At 46.7% G+C, this 15408-nt stretch overlaps 1 protein-coding gene across 1 annotated transcript; it reads right to left on the bottom strand.

Annotated features, from left to right (window-relative positions):
• Nucleotides 1-7157: 7157 nt before the first annotated feature.
• Nucleotides 7158-15161, bottom strand: LOC142902556 (long-chain fatty acid transport protein 1-like). The gene is made up of 14 exons (XM_076047748.1): nucleotides 15032-15161; nucleotides 14757-14892; nucleotides 13846-13984; nucleotides 13493-13748; nucleotides 12742-12912; nucleotides 11529-11598; nucleotides 11225-11316; nucleotides 10541-10650; nucleotides 10233-10442; nucleotides 9637-9763; nucleotides 9413-9550; nucleotides 8559-8723; nucleotides 8074-8220; nucleotides 7158-7990 (listed from the first exon to the last, which is right to left on the bottom strand). The coding sequence occupies exons 2-14, from the start codon at nucleotides 14882-14884 to the stop codon at nucleotides 7833-7835; spliced, it is 1911 nt and encodes a 636-aa protein (XP_075903863.1). The 5' UTR covers nucleotides 14885-14892; nucleotides 15032-15161; the 3' UTR covers nucleotides 7158-7832.
• Nucleotides 15162-15408: the final 247 nt, after the last annotated feature.

The following is a 15408-nucleotide window of genomic DNA, read 5'->3' on the forward strand; positions in this document are numbered from 1 at the left end:
TGCCGTTCAAACAAAGTTTATGGAAAACTCAGATTTTTGTTCTTCACATTTTTGCATATTTTTTTCCATGTTTTTTTTATTTTATTTTTTTTTATTATTATTACAGAATGGCACATTTATGCAAGAAAAACAACAAACAAATTACCCTAAATTATTGATTTTCTTTAACTAATACTTTAAGAAAGTCCTTCACCACTACCAGAGTAAAGGTTAAACAAAAAAACAGTACACATCACTCTGACTGCTGATATCAATAGGAGTCAGAGTCCTGATGAATCAGTGGCGGAGGTGGAAAATATACTTTGGGTGGCTCGATTTCAACAAAGGTTCTGCAATCTTTTCACAAACAGGTTTTGAATAAACAACTAAAAGTCACGTTTTCTCATTTACACCTGCAAAATGCTATAATATTATGTGTAATTCAATATAATATAATATTTAATGGGGCAGCCAATTTGACAGATCCCAGGAATTTTCCCTTACCGAAATGCTGACTTTTTTCCACATAAAGAGAGAAATCTCAAATTACTGTGAATGATCTGCTTTCTTGCTAAGTGAAAACAGGGCTGAGGCTGTGGTGTTGAGATTCCGATGGGGCCTTGAGGAGCCTAGCAGGTCCCTGTGATGATAATACTGGAATGAGAAACAATGTTGGCTCAAGTTCAAAACATTGTTTTGACTCCTCCCTGCTGCACAGCAGGCATCCTTATTAAAACTTTATATCCGGAACATCGCATGCATGCTGTAACAAGACCCTCTCCGCTGTCAGGTTAGTTTTGCAATACATTTTCAAAGGTCATTTTGAAATACAGACTTTTCTCTGCCGTTACTTGGAAGTTTTCAGATACGACAGATAATCCAAACAGATTAAACAGAAGGGGTGTTTATGTTCCGTTTTTCCCCTGAAATATTCTCATGTATTTTTGAACGAGTAGTCAGCAAATTTCAGTTCCACAATCACTTTGTAATACGATCATCCAAATATACCCGGTGGCAACAACCTGTGCAAAACCGCTGCAATGTGAATTTCGCGAGAACTGCCTGGATCAGCACAACCACCAGCTGGCCATTGTGGTTTCCATTGCAGTTTCCAGAGTTTGGCTGCAGCGTGTTAGAGCGGTGCAAGGGTGTGAAAACTCGTCTTGAGGTTTGGACTCAGTTCTGCTGGAAGGGAGTCACCTGCGGTCAGCGGACAATGTGTGTGTGTGGGGGGGGGGATTGCTACTGTCAGTAAGTGAAGGACACCGGACAGCTGATCATTAAAAATGTCATGCTGTGAAAAAACTTTTCTCTGATGTATTCTAAAAATAATAATCATTTCCCAGATGTGTAGGGAAAAGTCCTTTTCTTCTTAGCCCTTAGTGATGTCACATAGGGCATGGTCACCTTGCCCAGGTTGGTGACAACACGTCCAGCCGGGCTTTAGCTCCGCCCTCTGAGACAACCTTGCTTTGCCACACTCTGTAAAGTAGCCCTTTATGATGTCACAAAGGGGGTGTTAGCTCCCATGTGGATGTTCCAAAAAGAGCTTCAGTTTCAGACTGATGTGGGATCTTTCAGTGGAGAATAGTTGTTTTTTTATCAAGAATAATGATTAATTAAAACTTCTGTGCAAGGCGTTTTTCAGGGCTTCTCTTAACTTGGTGCCTTTATACAGAAACTCCTCCGAAAGACTGAACTGTTCGGGGCCTCGGGGCTTGGAAGCCCTTCACATTCCATCTCATAATTTCGCCATTGTATGCCGGTCGAATGGAAATGTAGCCTGAAGAAATCATAAAAAAAAAAAACCCTTCATGGTAGCCTGAGGGGGGACGGGTCTTCCGTATGCTTTCGCATCAGCCCAGGCTGAAGAGAGGGAGAGAGAAAGAGAGAGAGAGGGCGAGCGAGCCTTTGGCTCACATCTCTCGGGTCTGCTGGTGCATTTTTGGCTGGTTTCCATTTCGACTGCAGAGGCTTGTTGAGGCGTCGAACCGCAGATTATGTCTGATAACGGCCTCGGCCTCGAGTGGCAGCAGCACAAAGAGCGATTGTGCAGTTTGTGAAGTGTGCCGACGAAACTGTGGCGCTCTGTGGCGCTCGCAAAGTCAAAACAAACAAACAGACTCCTCGTCGGCAGCTTTTGCAGCAAGCTCGAGCCCAACCAGGAACCACCGTCACCGCCCTGTGGGTCATTGTGTTAGCATAAAGACAGGGCCTGGATATCTTTCATCTTGTTATTTATTTATCAATTTCTATCTATCCATCTATCTATCTATCCATCCATCCATCCATCCATCTATCTATCTATCTATCTATCTATCTATCTATCTATCTATCTATCTATCTATCTATCTATTCTGTATTCCATTCATTTGTAAAATAAAGAACTGAAGAATTGAATGTGAAAAACTGTTCCCAGAGTCTTCAGTGAAAGGTTGCAGAAAGAAGAATTTTTGTTTTTCTGTGAGTTTTTGACTCAAGCTCGCAGGCAGGCTAGCATGCCTCCTTAGCGTCTAGCATTGAGCAGCCACTATTTGTTCTAGCACATTTGAGCTAGCACAGTGTCTGGAGCAGGTAACAAGACTTAATGTCAAAGTTGTAACCAATTTGTAGTTAAATTACAGGTCCTTAAAAACACTTGATACATTAAAATACTGTATTATGCATCTATATTTTGTGCTTTACCAATCTTCTAACCATCGACCTTTGTCGTATTCATCTCTCTCTGTCTCTGTTGCCCTTCTTTCATTCCATCGTATTTATCATTTGCAGATGTTGAAACCCCCCCCTTCTACCGCTGTTCCCTCCCACTCTTCCTGCGGTTGCACACAACATCCCAGCATGCAGCTCACACTAGAGGTCCACACGGCACAGAACCACGGAACCTTTTCAGGACACAGTGCATGAGCGTCTACACAAGTTTTGTTTTGCTTGCGTTACTAGATGAAAGTGAAACAAAGGCACAAGAAGGATGTGAAGTTGTGACATTTGACAGGTGCGCAATATACGATTCCCTGCGACGTGCTTTGTTCGGGGTAGCCGGAAAACTGAGGTCCTGCCGCTCCACCCTTTCATCCCTTAGAGCCCCAGCCGCAGAATCCAGCTCCTGGCCGCGACGCGACGCCCTGTTGAGTCTCACAGCCGCGGACTCGGGACCCTCGTGGACAGAGGGAAGGAACAGGCAGCAGCAGAACTCCACCCGACACAGTCATTGTCATCACCTTCACAGTCTTAATCTCTCTGCACATGCAGCTGCTGCCGATGCACTCTCACACACACACACACACACACACACACACACACACACACACACACGGAACTGCTACTGCACCGCTCTGATGTGTTTCATCATGTCTCAGCCACGGAGACAAAGAAAAGCTGCAGTTCACATGCACACAGTCCTGCATGTGCATGGCAGCGCTGCACGCACACACACACACACACACACACACACACACATTGAGTGTGAGAGCCTGCATTAGGGCGACGCTTTGAAGTCCCGCTGTGCTGCCAGACATGACTTGAGGACCTTCTGGAAAAAGAGGCTTTGTTTGAGCTTCACATGTCAACAAAGAATCCGCCGTGAAGGAGGGAGATTTCTTTTCCCACCCTGTGCACCAGCAATTTGTCCAGTTTCAGTTTGTGAAAAGCAATATCCATCCATCCATTCATCCATCAATCTATCTTTGATTGACATTGAAACACTTCTCCTGCGGTCTCACGGGTGCTGGAGTCACTCCCAGCTGTTTCGGGGCGAAGGCGGGGTTACACCCTGCTGGTTTTCAGACGTGTGGTTTCAAGCCTTCTGAAAAAGCCTTGCATGTGAGGGAGTAAAAGACGGACTTTTCTCATTCCTTTGGAGTTCACCAGCAGACTGGAGACACGCACTGTTGTTGTGAAACACTTGTGAATTCTGCCTTTAATGAGACCTTTTAATGAAACCACCGACTGGAAACCAGTGGAGAGGATCCGTGTTCTGTCTTCTGTGCTCAATGCGCTGCTCGGCTGCTTGCGAGGCCTTTAAAAGTTGTTTGTGCATGTCTGACTTGAGCAGTGAAATAAAGAAATGTTTTCCAACAGACGTTTAGAAGGATGGATATTTGTTTCTTTACTAATCTGTCCTGCACTTAAAGGTCAGGTGTGTACTATTTGGAGATTTGGAGAAGAAACAGCGACATCAAGCGGTTTCATTTTAGATTGCAGCGCTCACCCACTCATCCTCCCCCTCCCAAACTTGCCAGTGAGCTACGTTGGCCTGTGCACAAAAACCTGGATACCTCATACCACCTTCTTCTTCGTCGGTTTATTTGAGGATGCGAGCAGTCACCCTAATTATGAAATGCGTCAGGTGATCTGGATTGTCCACACCAGGCTTCCTTAGAAATACGGTGGCGCAAGATGGCAGCTTACTGGGACCAAGACTGTTGCTGTATATTGTTATGTAGATAAGTAAGAACCATTCTTTGGGGAGGAAAACCAAATTGCTTTTATTGTACTGCGAGTACACACGTTTATTAATGCATTAGTGGGCAGCATATTAAGCTTTTACCGATAGAAAACTTAAAAATCAGGCCAAATATTACACACTGGACCTTTAAGTTGCAGATGCCAGACGAACGCGGTAGCTTCCACGGTTGCACCTCAGCGGCTGCTCCAAGTCGTGTGATTGCAGCACTTTGGGCCCCCTCAGCTGCATGTTCTCCGCACCTAAAGTGGCGCAAATGAGTGGGTATGTGCGATACGCCTCGCACAAGATAATTACAAAACAATATCGTAGCCTAATTACCCCCGTGGTCCCAACCCCCCCCTATATTCTCACCTACAAATTACGGACCGGCAGCAGCTCCGGCAGGAAGTGGTGCGACACGGTGAAAGTGACGAGCGGAGGCAGGAATTTGGCCGCGGGACAGCAGAATTAGCCGTAAATCACGGGGTCCTTAAAGTCAGACGGGCGCCGCAGGGCGAAGCGAGGCTTCAGCTGCTGCCTCAGCGCAAACTGCCGCACACGTCGGCGCCTCAAACGACCACTAAGATCTTTTCCCTTTATCGCCGCGCGCTCAGATGAGAGAGTAAACACGGACGGAGTGAGAGGCAGACTGAGAGCATCTGTCGGTGGGTCTGTTTGGACGACCTGTAAACACGTGCGCGCGGCTGTTGATCCGTGCAGGACACAGAACTTTGACTTCCTGTCCAGACGGAAGCATCAAGGAAACAGCTGCAAAGCACGCAGCCTGCAGCCGCGTCACCATTGGTGAACTGAATTATTTATCGAGATGCGTTTTTAAAAAATTATTTTTGAGCTAACGCTCATCATTTTTATTTAGGATGTGTGGTGTGTTGGTCTGTCCAAGAAGACGTCGTACAAAAGTAGTAAGTTCTAGAGGGTTTAATATTGAAAAAAAAAAAAAAACAAGCAATCATGCACATGGATTCCCCGTTGTTTGGCCAGAGGAGCAGTCCCAGTCTCCAGGTGACCTCCCAAGAGAGAATCAAGATCCATATGGAGTATATGGGGTGAACTCCTGTCTGATTGGCTATTATTTGATTGCATGGAGGGGTCGTGATTTAGACCCAACCCTCTGGTTGGCTTCTTCTGATGCGCCCAATAGAAGCAGTTGATGCGCTAAGACTGTGATAGATGAGGAAGAAGGAGGAGGAAAGAGCACCTGGACAGGAAAAGGACAAACTCAAGGAGAAACTCGCCTGCCAGCAGATGTGTTGGAGGAGGAAGAAGAGTCCCTTCTGTTTAACCATTTACTCATCTCACAAACTCAGCACTCAGAAAAGTGCCCTCTGTTGAGTGACCACAGTCTCTTCCTTTACTTTATTGACCACTGACTTCCCTAGCTTTATTGACCACTGTCTGGACTCATGAGCTCTTCACCTATTACCTGCAGGAACCTGTACATGATCTGCAGGGCTGCTGTGCTGCAGGAGTAATATTACTTTAAAGTGGTTGGTTGATGTATTTTCTTTGTTAAAATGAATTTTTACCCCCAACACGTGCATTCCATGTCCATTCATCAAGCAGCAGCTCAACTTCATTTTATGGTTGTGAACAATTAAATGTCCCATATTATTCCACATTTTTTATTTTTTATTTTAATTTTTACAAAAATAACACACTTCCTCCCTCCTGCCAGTCAACTCACTCCCCAGAAATGAGGAAATTAAATCCACTTATAACTTATAACACTTATAACCTCCTAAAGTCGGCCGCCACAACCGCTTCTACCTCTGCTTTTTGTCCCCTTTCAAATCCAACAAAGTAGTCCACACGTTTTTAGCGGGTGTCTGAAAACAGAGGGCTAGATGATAAATCTGAATGGCTGCCAAGTAGGTGAAAAACAAAATCTGAAAATGGACCCAATGTTGCACTTTAAGCGAGTTGTGTCTTTTTTTACGAGATGTTTGTGGGCATGAAGCAGGACGGTGAACCGTGTTTTATGACTTTTTGTATCATCTTTCCACTGAGTGAAGTTTCTGTGGTTGTTTGGCTCCAGAGAGGCGCCGCGGAACCAATTTGAGGGAACCACCGAGGCAGTAAAAGACCCCCGAACAGGCGGCGGTGGAGCTGCTCCTCCTGCTCCTCCTCTTCCTCCTCCTCCTCCTCCACGTACTATTCCACCACCACTGAGAACTGAGCTGTGCCGAACAGCTGGCTGGGAGGATTCACTGTTTTTTCCACAAGGACACCTCGGCGGGGCCACATTACGACGATGACGGCGATGATGATGGTGATGATGATGATGATAATCTCCTGCACAAGTGGCCCAGCACCTGTTTGATTTGACACGACGGAGGAGAAACACCGGCGGAGACGACGGCTCTCCAGGTTTCACGACCGCTGTTCACTGCTTCTTGATTGAGGTGCTTCCTGCAGCCGCAGCAGCAGCAGCAACAGCAGTGGCCGGATATTTGCACAAACAGGCCATCTGGCATCCCGGTGTTCCGGCGCCTTGTGTTGATCCACAAATTAGCTGTTCCACCCAGAATTCAGAGCTACTTTTTAGAGAGGAACCAAGCGGAAATACTAAGATGGTAATAATAACCACTGCTATCACACACACACACACACACACACACACACACACACACACACACACACACACACACAAACAGGGTGATTTTACTCAGACTGGTAGGAACCCGTGAGAAAGCTAGCTGAGAAACTGAGCCAACATCAGCAGAACAGCTGCGTCAGATTTTACTAAAGAAAAAAAAAGAACTTCTGGAAACACAAGGGGTATAAACGGACACAATCGGAGTCATAATTAGGCCAATTATAATCATAAATTAGAACATTTTTCTTTGGCACGTTGGATGTAAACAACCACCGTTGAAAAACAACTTATAAGGGAACATCATCAAATCTATTTTAGAACAGCAGATTTTTTTTGACAAAGGAGGAGATGGAGCCGTTATTGCAAGAGCAGAAAGTTGATTCCTGTCACAAATTAAAGTCCTTTTTATTCTGGGTTTGCAGACGCAGGTAGTTGATGTCGAACCTTTAAAGGTCCCAGATGACAAGTTTTAGATTTTCTAACTTTTCTTTCATTCACTCCACTGGAACAGCCTGACATTACTGATTTTTAAAAAAGAACTCTTGACATCCATGAAACCCTGCTTACTGTCAAACTGATGCTGTGATGACCCTTCCACATGTTTGGAAGGAGACGAAAATGGGGTTTTGGATTAGTCCGAAAAACAAAAATATTACATTTGATATTTGGATTTTTGAATTGAAGTGTCGAGTGTGATAAATACAAAAAATACAATACATTTGTTGACAAAATAAAGCATTTATTCAAAGTAAACTCCTCCTCCTTCTCTCTCTCTCTCTCCCTCAGGCCTCAGAGCCGTACTCGGCCCGCGTCTATGGCATCACAAAGGTCAGAGGTCACATCTTGGTAACGTCCTGTTTGACTGTCCAGAAAATAGACCTCACCGGCCGGCTGCCGCGGCCTGTAGCCCTCCTTCCGCAGCCTGGTCTTCTGGATCTTAAAGGTGCCTGAGGAACAGAAACAGACTGACGTGGTCGGGGTGGACGGGGTCTTGTTTCCTCGGCGAGTCTCTGCAACTACCGCCACTCACCTGTGGTGTCGACGGACGGCACGAGCCGCAGGAAGAGCGGGCGAGCGTAGGAGGGCAGCGCCTCCCTCACGCCGGCTGAGAATTTGTCGAGATCGAAGTGGCCACCGGGGTGCGCCACCGCTGCCACGCCAGCCTTCCCCTCTGCACCTGCGCACAGCGGCCGGACGAGACGACTGTTTCAAACGCTGTTAAAGGTCCAGTGTCTGACATCTGACATTGCGATTCGTCTTCTGGGTGAAGGCTCGCATAAAACCAATAAACCATTGAAGAAGAAGGTGGATGAGGTATCCAGGTTTGGTTGTGCAGGCCACTGTAGCTCACAGGCAAACTCAGGAGGGGGATAGAGTAAAAGATGCTGCAATCTAAAATGCAACCACTTGATGTTTCTGTTTCTTCTTTAAAATCTTTAAATATCACGCACCTATCTTTTAATCTGCGTGGCGCCTCTAGCCAGTAGCCTACCCCACTGCCCCTGCTGGCCCCACCTGGTACTGCCACGCCGTAGACAGCCACGTCGCCATGTCCCAGCAGGCGGCTGAGCGCCCCCTCCACCTCCGTGGCTGAGACGTTCTCGCCGCGCCAGCGGAACGTGTCACCGCTGCGGTCCCTGAAGTACATGTAGCCGAGCTCGTCCATCACCAGCAGGTCACCTGGTGGGGGGAGGAGGGTGGAGCAGGGCAGGATAGGAGAGGGTGAGTCACTGTTCCTGGAGGAGCTGCGGGAGCTGTGAGTGAGGATGAGTCACCTGACCTCAATATTTACACAACGTATGTTTACACGTGTTTCTTCCTGTGTGAGGGTTTTCATCATCATCATCATCATCATCATCATCATCATCATCACAGTTTCTTCACAGGGAGCTGAATATTTTTCCAATATTCCCGATCTGCCCCATGAATCCCTAACAATTCACTTTTATGGCTTCGAAAAATGACTCATGAGTCACAAACTAGCACTTTCAAATCACATATGCGGCAAGATTTTTTTTTTTTTTTTTTTACTGTGAAAATCCAAAACAAAACAAACACATTGCACACACGCGCAGCAGCATTTTAAAATAATCTTGTCTTGCCTCCAACTCTAAAAGCAGGCCATCGAGCCGAAGCCAAAAATCAACAGGGGCGGTGATGTAACCTCTGGGTTCCCGCCGTCGGCCAATCAGGAGCCAGAAGGAATGTGTGAAGACGAAATTAGCAACAAGGAGCTCAGCGCAAAGCGGGAGATTTACTGTTTGTGGTGTCCTGAAAATCTGTTTATCTCTGTCTCTGTGTGTGGTGTGTGTGTGTGTGTGTGTGTGTGTGTGTGAGGACTTTCTTTAGCCACAGGGCGACACGCCTACCTGAGACGTACGCCGAGTCCCCCCTCTTGAAGACATTGTGAGCTATTTTGCGGGCGGTCGACTCTCGATCGACGTAACCGTCGAATCTTCTGAGCGGATCGGAAGAGTCGATCCGTCCCACCAACATCCCCGGCTGACCTGCATTCAGCATTTAGCATTTAACACAGTCACAATGTCTAACTGTCTGTAACTGTCGGTATGTGTGTGTGTGTGTGTGCTCTGACCGGGCCGACAGGGCACACAGAGTCCCCGCGAGTCCCTCAGCAGCTCCCCCTCCTCCCCGTCCAGCCTCACCAGGCTGATGGGGTAAAACCCCGGCAGGATGCGGCTGCTGAAGCCGCAGGCGCCAACCTGGACACCAGACCACAACCAGACCATGAGACAATGAGACAGAAAGCTCAGGAGTGCGCCTTGTCCCACCCCATGGATGTATTATAAGAACTTTCAATGTATGCATGTATTATAAGATTTAAGGTACCACAGCCAATAAATCCCCATTCCATGACCACAATATAAAAATAAAAACCAGGGCCTCCAGCCTGAAACGCAGCTCATAATAAATCCTTCTATTGAAGATTTTACGTTGAAAAAATGACATTAAAAATTGTATAGGGCCAGAAAATCTCCAGAACCGTTTATTCCCCACGTGATGTCATAACGTCGTATGTTCTGTGTCTCAGCTCCTTCTGATTGGGTGACACATCCTGATGCATCCTGCGAGTTACAAATACATGATGGGAAGTGACACGAGAGCTACATAATGGGGGAGTAATAGGCCGCTATCTTTGATTCCGGAGGGGGCGGGACCACCGGCGCTCACCTTCCCGTCTATGTTGATCATGCTGCAGTTGCACTCGGTGGCGCCGTAAAATTCGCCGATCCGCTTTATGGAGAACCTGCGGACGAACTCCTCCCACACCGAGGGCCGCAGGCCGTTGCCCATGGCGACGCGCAGCCGGTGTCGGGCCTCGGAGGGACGGGGGGCCTGGGCCAGCAGGTAGCGGCAGATCTCACCGATGTACAGGAACACCTAGGCACAGAGAGAGGGGGGGTAGGAGGAAGAGGAGGAGGAGGAGGAGAAACACGGCATGATGTTTGCTTCCCCAGAAGGTGAGACTTGGAACTCACAGTGCAGTCGTGTTTGACGCAGTCGTCCCAGAAGCTGCTGGCTGAGAACTTCCTGCGCACGACGACGGTCAAACCAAACAGCAAGCACTGACCCACACCCATGATGGTACCTGCCAGTGCACACACACACACACACACACACACACACACACACACACACATACAAAATGAAAATATATAAAATGAGAATTAAGGTAGAATACATAAAATTTGTAAAATTCAAAATAAAAATTTTTAGTTTATAAAATACAAAAAAACGCAATGTGTATTAAGTAGTAACATAGTAAAGGGTAAAAGACAAGAAAAATTGGAGGACAGAAATTATTTTTTTAGTGGCATTCGATGATCTTTCACGTTCAAGTCAGCGACTTTTCCAATTTTCTGGTCAAACAGACTTGAGCGTTTCCGACCAGTCGACAACATTGACTAACAGCAGTTTTTGCGTGTGTGAAATCTGCATATAATCATAGTATTGAATGGTAAACCCCTGTTGATGCAAGGCGCCGTTCTGTCGATTTTTTACTACCCATCAAAAGTTACTCTTCAGTTGTGTACGTCATCACTGAGTTTTATTTCCATTTTTTTCAGAACCAGGTTCGGGGTTTGCTTGAGAAAAGAAGCAGAAATCGACAGAGCGCCGTCGGGTCGGGAACTTGGAACACGGGATAATCCGGCGGGTCTCACCGGAGGAGTGGTAGAGAGGGAGGCAGTTGTACACGACGTCGTCTTGGCACAAGCCAAAGCAGTGGAAGCCGAACGAGGCAATGCGGTAAAATCTGAGGAGGAATCAAGCTCTTGATTTTCATCCGTGTAAAAAAATAATAGAGGTTCAGGATAGATAGATAGATAGATAGATAGATAGATAGATAGATAAGAGAAATTCACAAGACAGTCAGACGTGTTCGGGCGAAACATCCCAGGGTATGCAACAGGTCATGGTGCCCCTGTGTTCTTGGGAAAAAAAATTGTGTCAACGCTTCTCACTCACCGACTGTGCACAACTACAGCTGCCTTGGGCATTCCAGTCGTACCGGAAGTGTAGATGTAGACGAGTCGGTCTGCGGGGAAGAAGAAGAAGAAGAAGAAGAAGAAGAAGAAGAAGAAGAAGAAGAAGAAGAAGAAGAGAAGAAGAAGAAGAAGAAGAAGAAGATTTTTTTTTTATTTTTGAAAAATAACATTTATTTGCCGCTCTCATTTCCATTCAATCAATCAAACTAAATAAATAAATAAATAAATAATTTTCTTGTTGTTTTTTACACAAGCACGTCGCTAAAAAAATAGTTCCCCCTCTGTCACTGCACACAATGCACTGTTAAAAGTCCACATATCACAGAAAAGCTCCAAGTCCCCTGCCCTCCTGTAAAACATAAAATCAATGTGCAGCCTGGACTGGATGAGTGTTTTACAGATGACAGAGGGGTCGACCTCTGCCCCATCAACTATCTTTCTCTTACGGCTCAACCACACCCCCAACTTAGCCTGGCTTAAAACAAAGTTTAAAACCTGGCCTTTCCTCTTGGTCTGGCGACTGTAGTTAAAACCAAAGATAAAAAAGGAGAGGACAAGAGGCGAACATTTGCTGCTTCTTGCCACCTTTCAGGCTCAACCTTCAGCTTCTTCTGTGTTTTATCACGAGAGTGCACGTATTGTGCGCGCTCGATCGAGTCATGGACGTTAATAAAGAGTACCGAGGGAATTCTAGCTGCACCATCTGGCAGGCAAAGACATGTTGAGCAGGAGACTGGTGTTGCAATCCACCACTTTCAGATGCAGAACATCAACACATGCACGGCTGAGAAGGTGGGCAAACTTGACTTTGATTGATGGGCCACAATGAGTTCTACATTTTGACCGTGGGGCTGAAGCACGAGCAGATGGATGGAGTGTTTTGGTGACCCACCTCATAGGAGAAAAACAATATCATGGGATATGTAGAAAACGTGCTTCTATTCTATTCTATTGAAAATGAACTAAAGTGTTACAACATAATATGTGTCTTTGAAGCCCCACGGTATTTAGCTCCTTATTGAAAATCAAAAATGGATGAAATTCAGCCATTTTTTTTGACTTACTTACTTTTAATATCATTTCTTCAAGTTTTGCTAGCCAGATTAAAAGTTTTAACGGGCCGCAAATTGCCCTCGGGCCATAGTTTGCCCATGCCTAGCCTAGAACAACAACAACAAGAAAAGCAGGTTCACCGTTGAAGCCCTTCCTGGTGGTGTGGTGTGGTTGGTGCCTGGGCGTGTCCTCCAACATCAAATCTAGGTTCTGGACCTTCAGGCTGCTCCTGAGCTCCTCCTGGTGGCTCCGCCCACCACAGCTGAACAGGAGCACGCCAGGCTGCAGGGAGTTGCTCACCTCTGACACCGCTGGGAGGAGGAGAGGAAGAGGTCGGAGAAGTATCGACCCCAGTTCCAACACTGCTGGTTCCAAACTGATGCTCCCTCTGCTGGTGGGGGCCAGGTCTCATCCTGGACAGGCAGCCAGTGACTCACAATGACTCACACACAATCAGCCTAATGTGCATCTTTGGAAAGGCGCCTTTGTCCTGACTGACTGGGACCAGGACTGTTCAGATGGACTACCAGATGTTTGCGGCAAGAAGCTTATAACACAACAGTCACATGGAGACAAACTCCACCCAGAACATCCAAATCCGCCTCCAACTAATGATGATGTGGCTTTTTTTTTTTTTTTTGACCACTGCGCTGATTAGCTAGTTGTCTGCTTCCCCAAATATAAAACACATGGTCACTGTAGCACTTTTTTGTGAAAGATTCGCTGTCATGCGTCATCGTGTGACAACCAATTCCAATCAGCGGCCAGCGCTATGTTGAGCTTGACTCAGCCGAGTAGGTACTAATATGTTGCACCTGGTACCAGGTACAACCACAAAGATCTTAAAAGGCAGCTAGAGTACAGCCCATAATAACCCCATAACCTTCTTACCCTCCGTCATCTCCAATCCAAACACCACCGCTTGAGCCCCAGACTCGCCGATGCAGTGCAGGAGCGACCGCCGTCGGAGGTTGTAGTTGACGAGCGCTGCCTCCACGCCGACCGAGGCCAGGCCCAGCCACAGGGCCACCACCAGGGGGCGGTTCTCCATGTACAGGGCCACCACGGTGCCCTCGGCCCAGCCCTGAGCCAGCGCCCAGTGGGCCACGGCGTGGCAGCGCTGCTGCAGCTCCCGGAAGGCCCAGACCTGCCGTTTGGAAAACAAAGAAGCAAGTCAGTGAAACAACAACAACGACAACAACAACAACAATCACAACAACAAGCTATGGAGTTGGAGTGCTAACCTCTCCCGTAGACTCGCAGACCAGAGCGGGCTTGTCGGGGTGTTTGGCCGCCACCTGGGCGAACAGGGCGGGGATGGTGCTTCCATTCCGCGTGTGACGCCGCATGGCCAAGCGAACTCGCAGGATCACAGCCAGACACCTTCCACACAGACAGACAGACAGACAGACAGACAGACAGGCAGGCGAAAACAAGAGGGAACAGCAAGACAGACCTTTTTTGACCTTTAACCATCTCCATATTGTTTGTTTCTTCATGTTTTATGTAGCCCAACACAGTACGTACCCTCTCTCTCTCTCTCTCTCTCTCTCTCTCTCTCTCTCTCTCTCTTTCTCTCTCACACTCACTCACAGAGAGAGAGAGAGAGAGCGAGATCCAACACTGTGAATAATTTCATTTCCTTTTTGTTGTATAAATTCTTTGTGTTTTGAATCTTTCATATTCTACATCTTTTTAAACGTAATTATCTGTGCATTATTTCAATTGCATGTATATTTCTATTTTTTTTTCTTTCCGCGTGTGGAAGCCGAGAGACTTAAGTTTCGCAAGTACTTAACATAACAGCTAACACAAAAACTATTGGCAATCGTCATCATTAGCATTGTCATCATCATAATATCAATCAAAGGCTGAGATTAAGAGATTTCATAGATTCGCTACATAATTCACTTCCAATTCCCCAAATAAACCTAAATTCCTGTAAGTCAGACACCCAACTGATGACATAAAAACTCGACTTTAAACCATGTGGCCACTAAAACCCTTCAACATGAACATAAACTCAGTGGCTCCTCCTCCTTTCATTTTGTGTCTTCTGGCTGAGCCGGATGAACAATTTAAAAAAATGTCTATTCAAATGTCGGGCCACAAAAAAACAAACAAACTGGACGAGGCTTCCGGTCAAACCACTGACGTCAGGTCCCTCCTGACGGTCCGCAGGGCCACGCGGAGGAACGTGGAGCAGCGTCTCCACGTGACGGCGAGCAGCCACACGGCCATGAGCGCACCGAGGCACAAAGAGATGCCGCCCATCAGATTCATAGTTCTGCCTGAGAAAACACCAACAGAGACGTCGAGGAGCAGGAGGGGATAATAAGAACAAAACAAAGGCAATAACACCAGAAGAGGTAGTGTAAATGGGGGACGGAGAGGAGGAGGAGGAGGAGGAGGAGGAAGAGGAGGGTTTACCTGTCCAGGTATTCTTTATGGAGAACAGTTCATCTGAAGAAAGTAGCCTGTCGGAGCAAAGTTAGAGATCCATGCAGCAGCCCAGGAGGACAGCAGTCAGAGATAAAATGCAGAGATGAGTGGCAACATGTTAGTTGTGACTCATCAACTCTTGCACCACTGCAGTCAGTGGGACTCCCATACGTCACCTGACTGACTGACGGCTTTATTTATTGAAATGACGACAGATTTTTCAGACAGAAGGAAGGAGCCCTCAGAGGGCCGTCTTATTGGAACGAACAAAAGTTCTGTGTGCGTGTGATAATAAATACACCACAGGAGCTCAGCTTAAGTAACAGAAGCTTTAATAAACTTTGTGGTTCATAATTCTTTGAAGA

Source organism: Nelusetta ayraudi, unplaced genomic scaffold, assembly GCF_046127955.1.
Source record: "Nelusetta ayraudi isolate G7.1 ecotype Tasmania unplaced genomic scaffold, CSIRO-AGI_Nayr_v1 ptg000095l, whole genome shotgun sequence".
Taxonomy (NCBI): domain Eukaryota; kingdom Metazoa; phylum Chordata; class Actinopteri; order Tetraodontiformes; family Monacanthidae; genus Nelusetta; species Nelusetta ayraudi.

Bases quoted from the DNA above. Each gene is read 5' to 3' on its own strand.
- LOC142902556 (XM_076047748.1), bottom strand. From the start codon at position 14,884: ATGAATCTGATGGGCGGCATCTCTTTGTGCCTCGGTGCGCTCATGGCC. The intron at 13,749-13,845 runs GTTAGCACTCCA...TCCAAACGGCAG, and splicing joins TCTGCGAGTCTACGGGAGAG to GTCTGGGCCTTCCGGGAGCT. The intron at 10,443-10,540 runs GTGAGTTCCAAG...CTCTGTGCCTAG, and splicing joins GCGTCAAACACGACTGCACT to GTGTTCCTGTACATCGGTGA.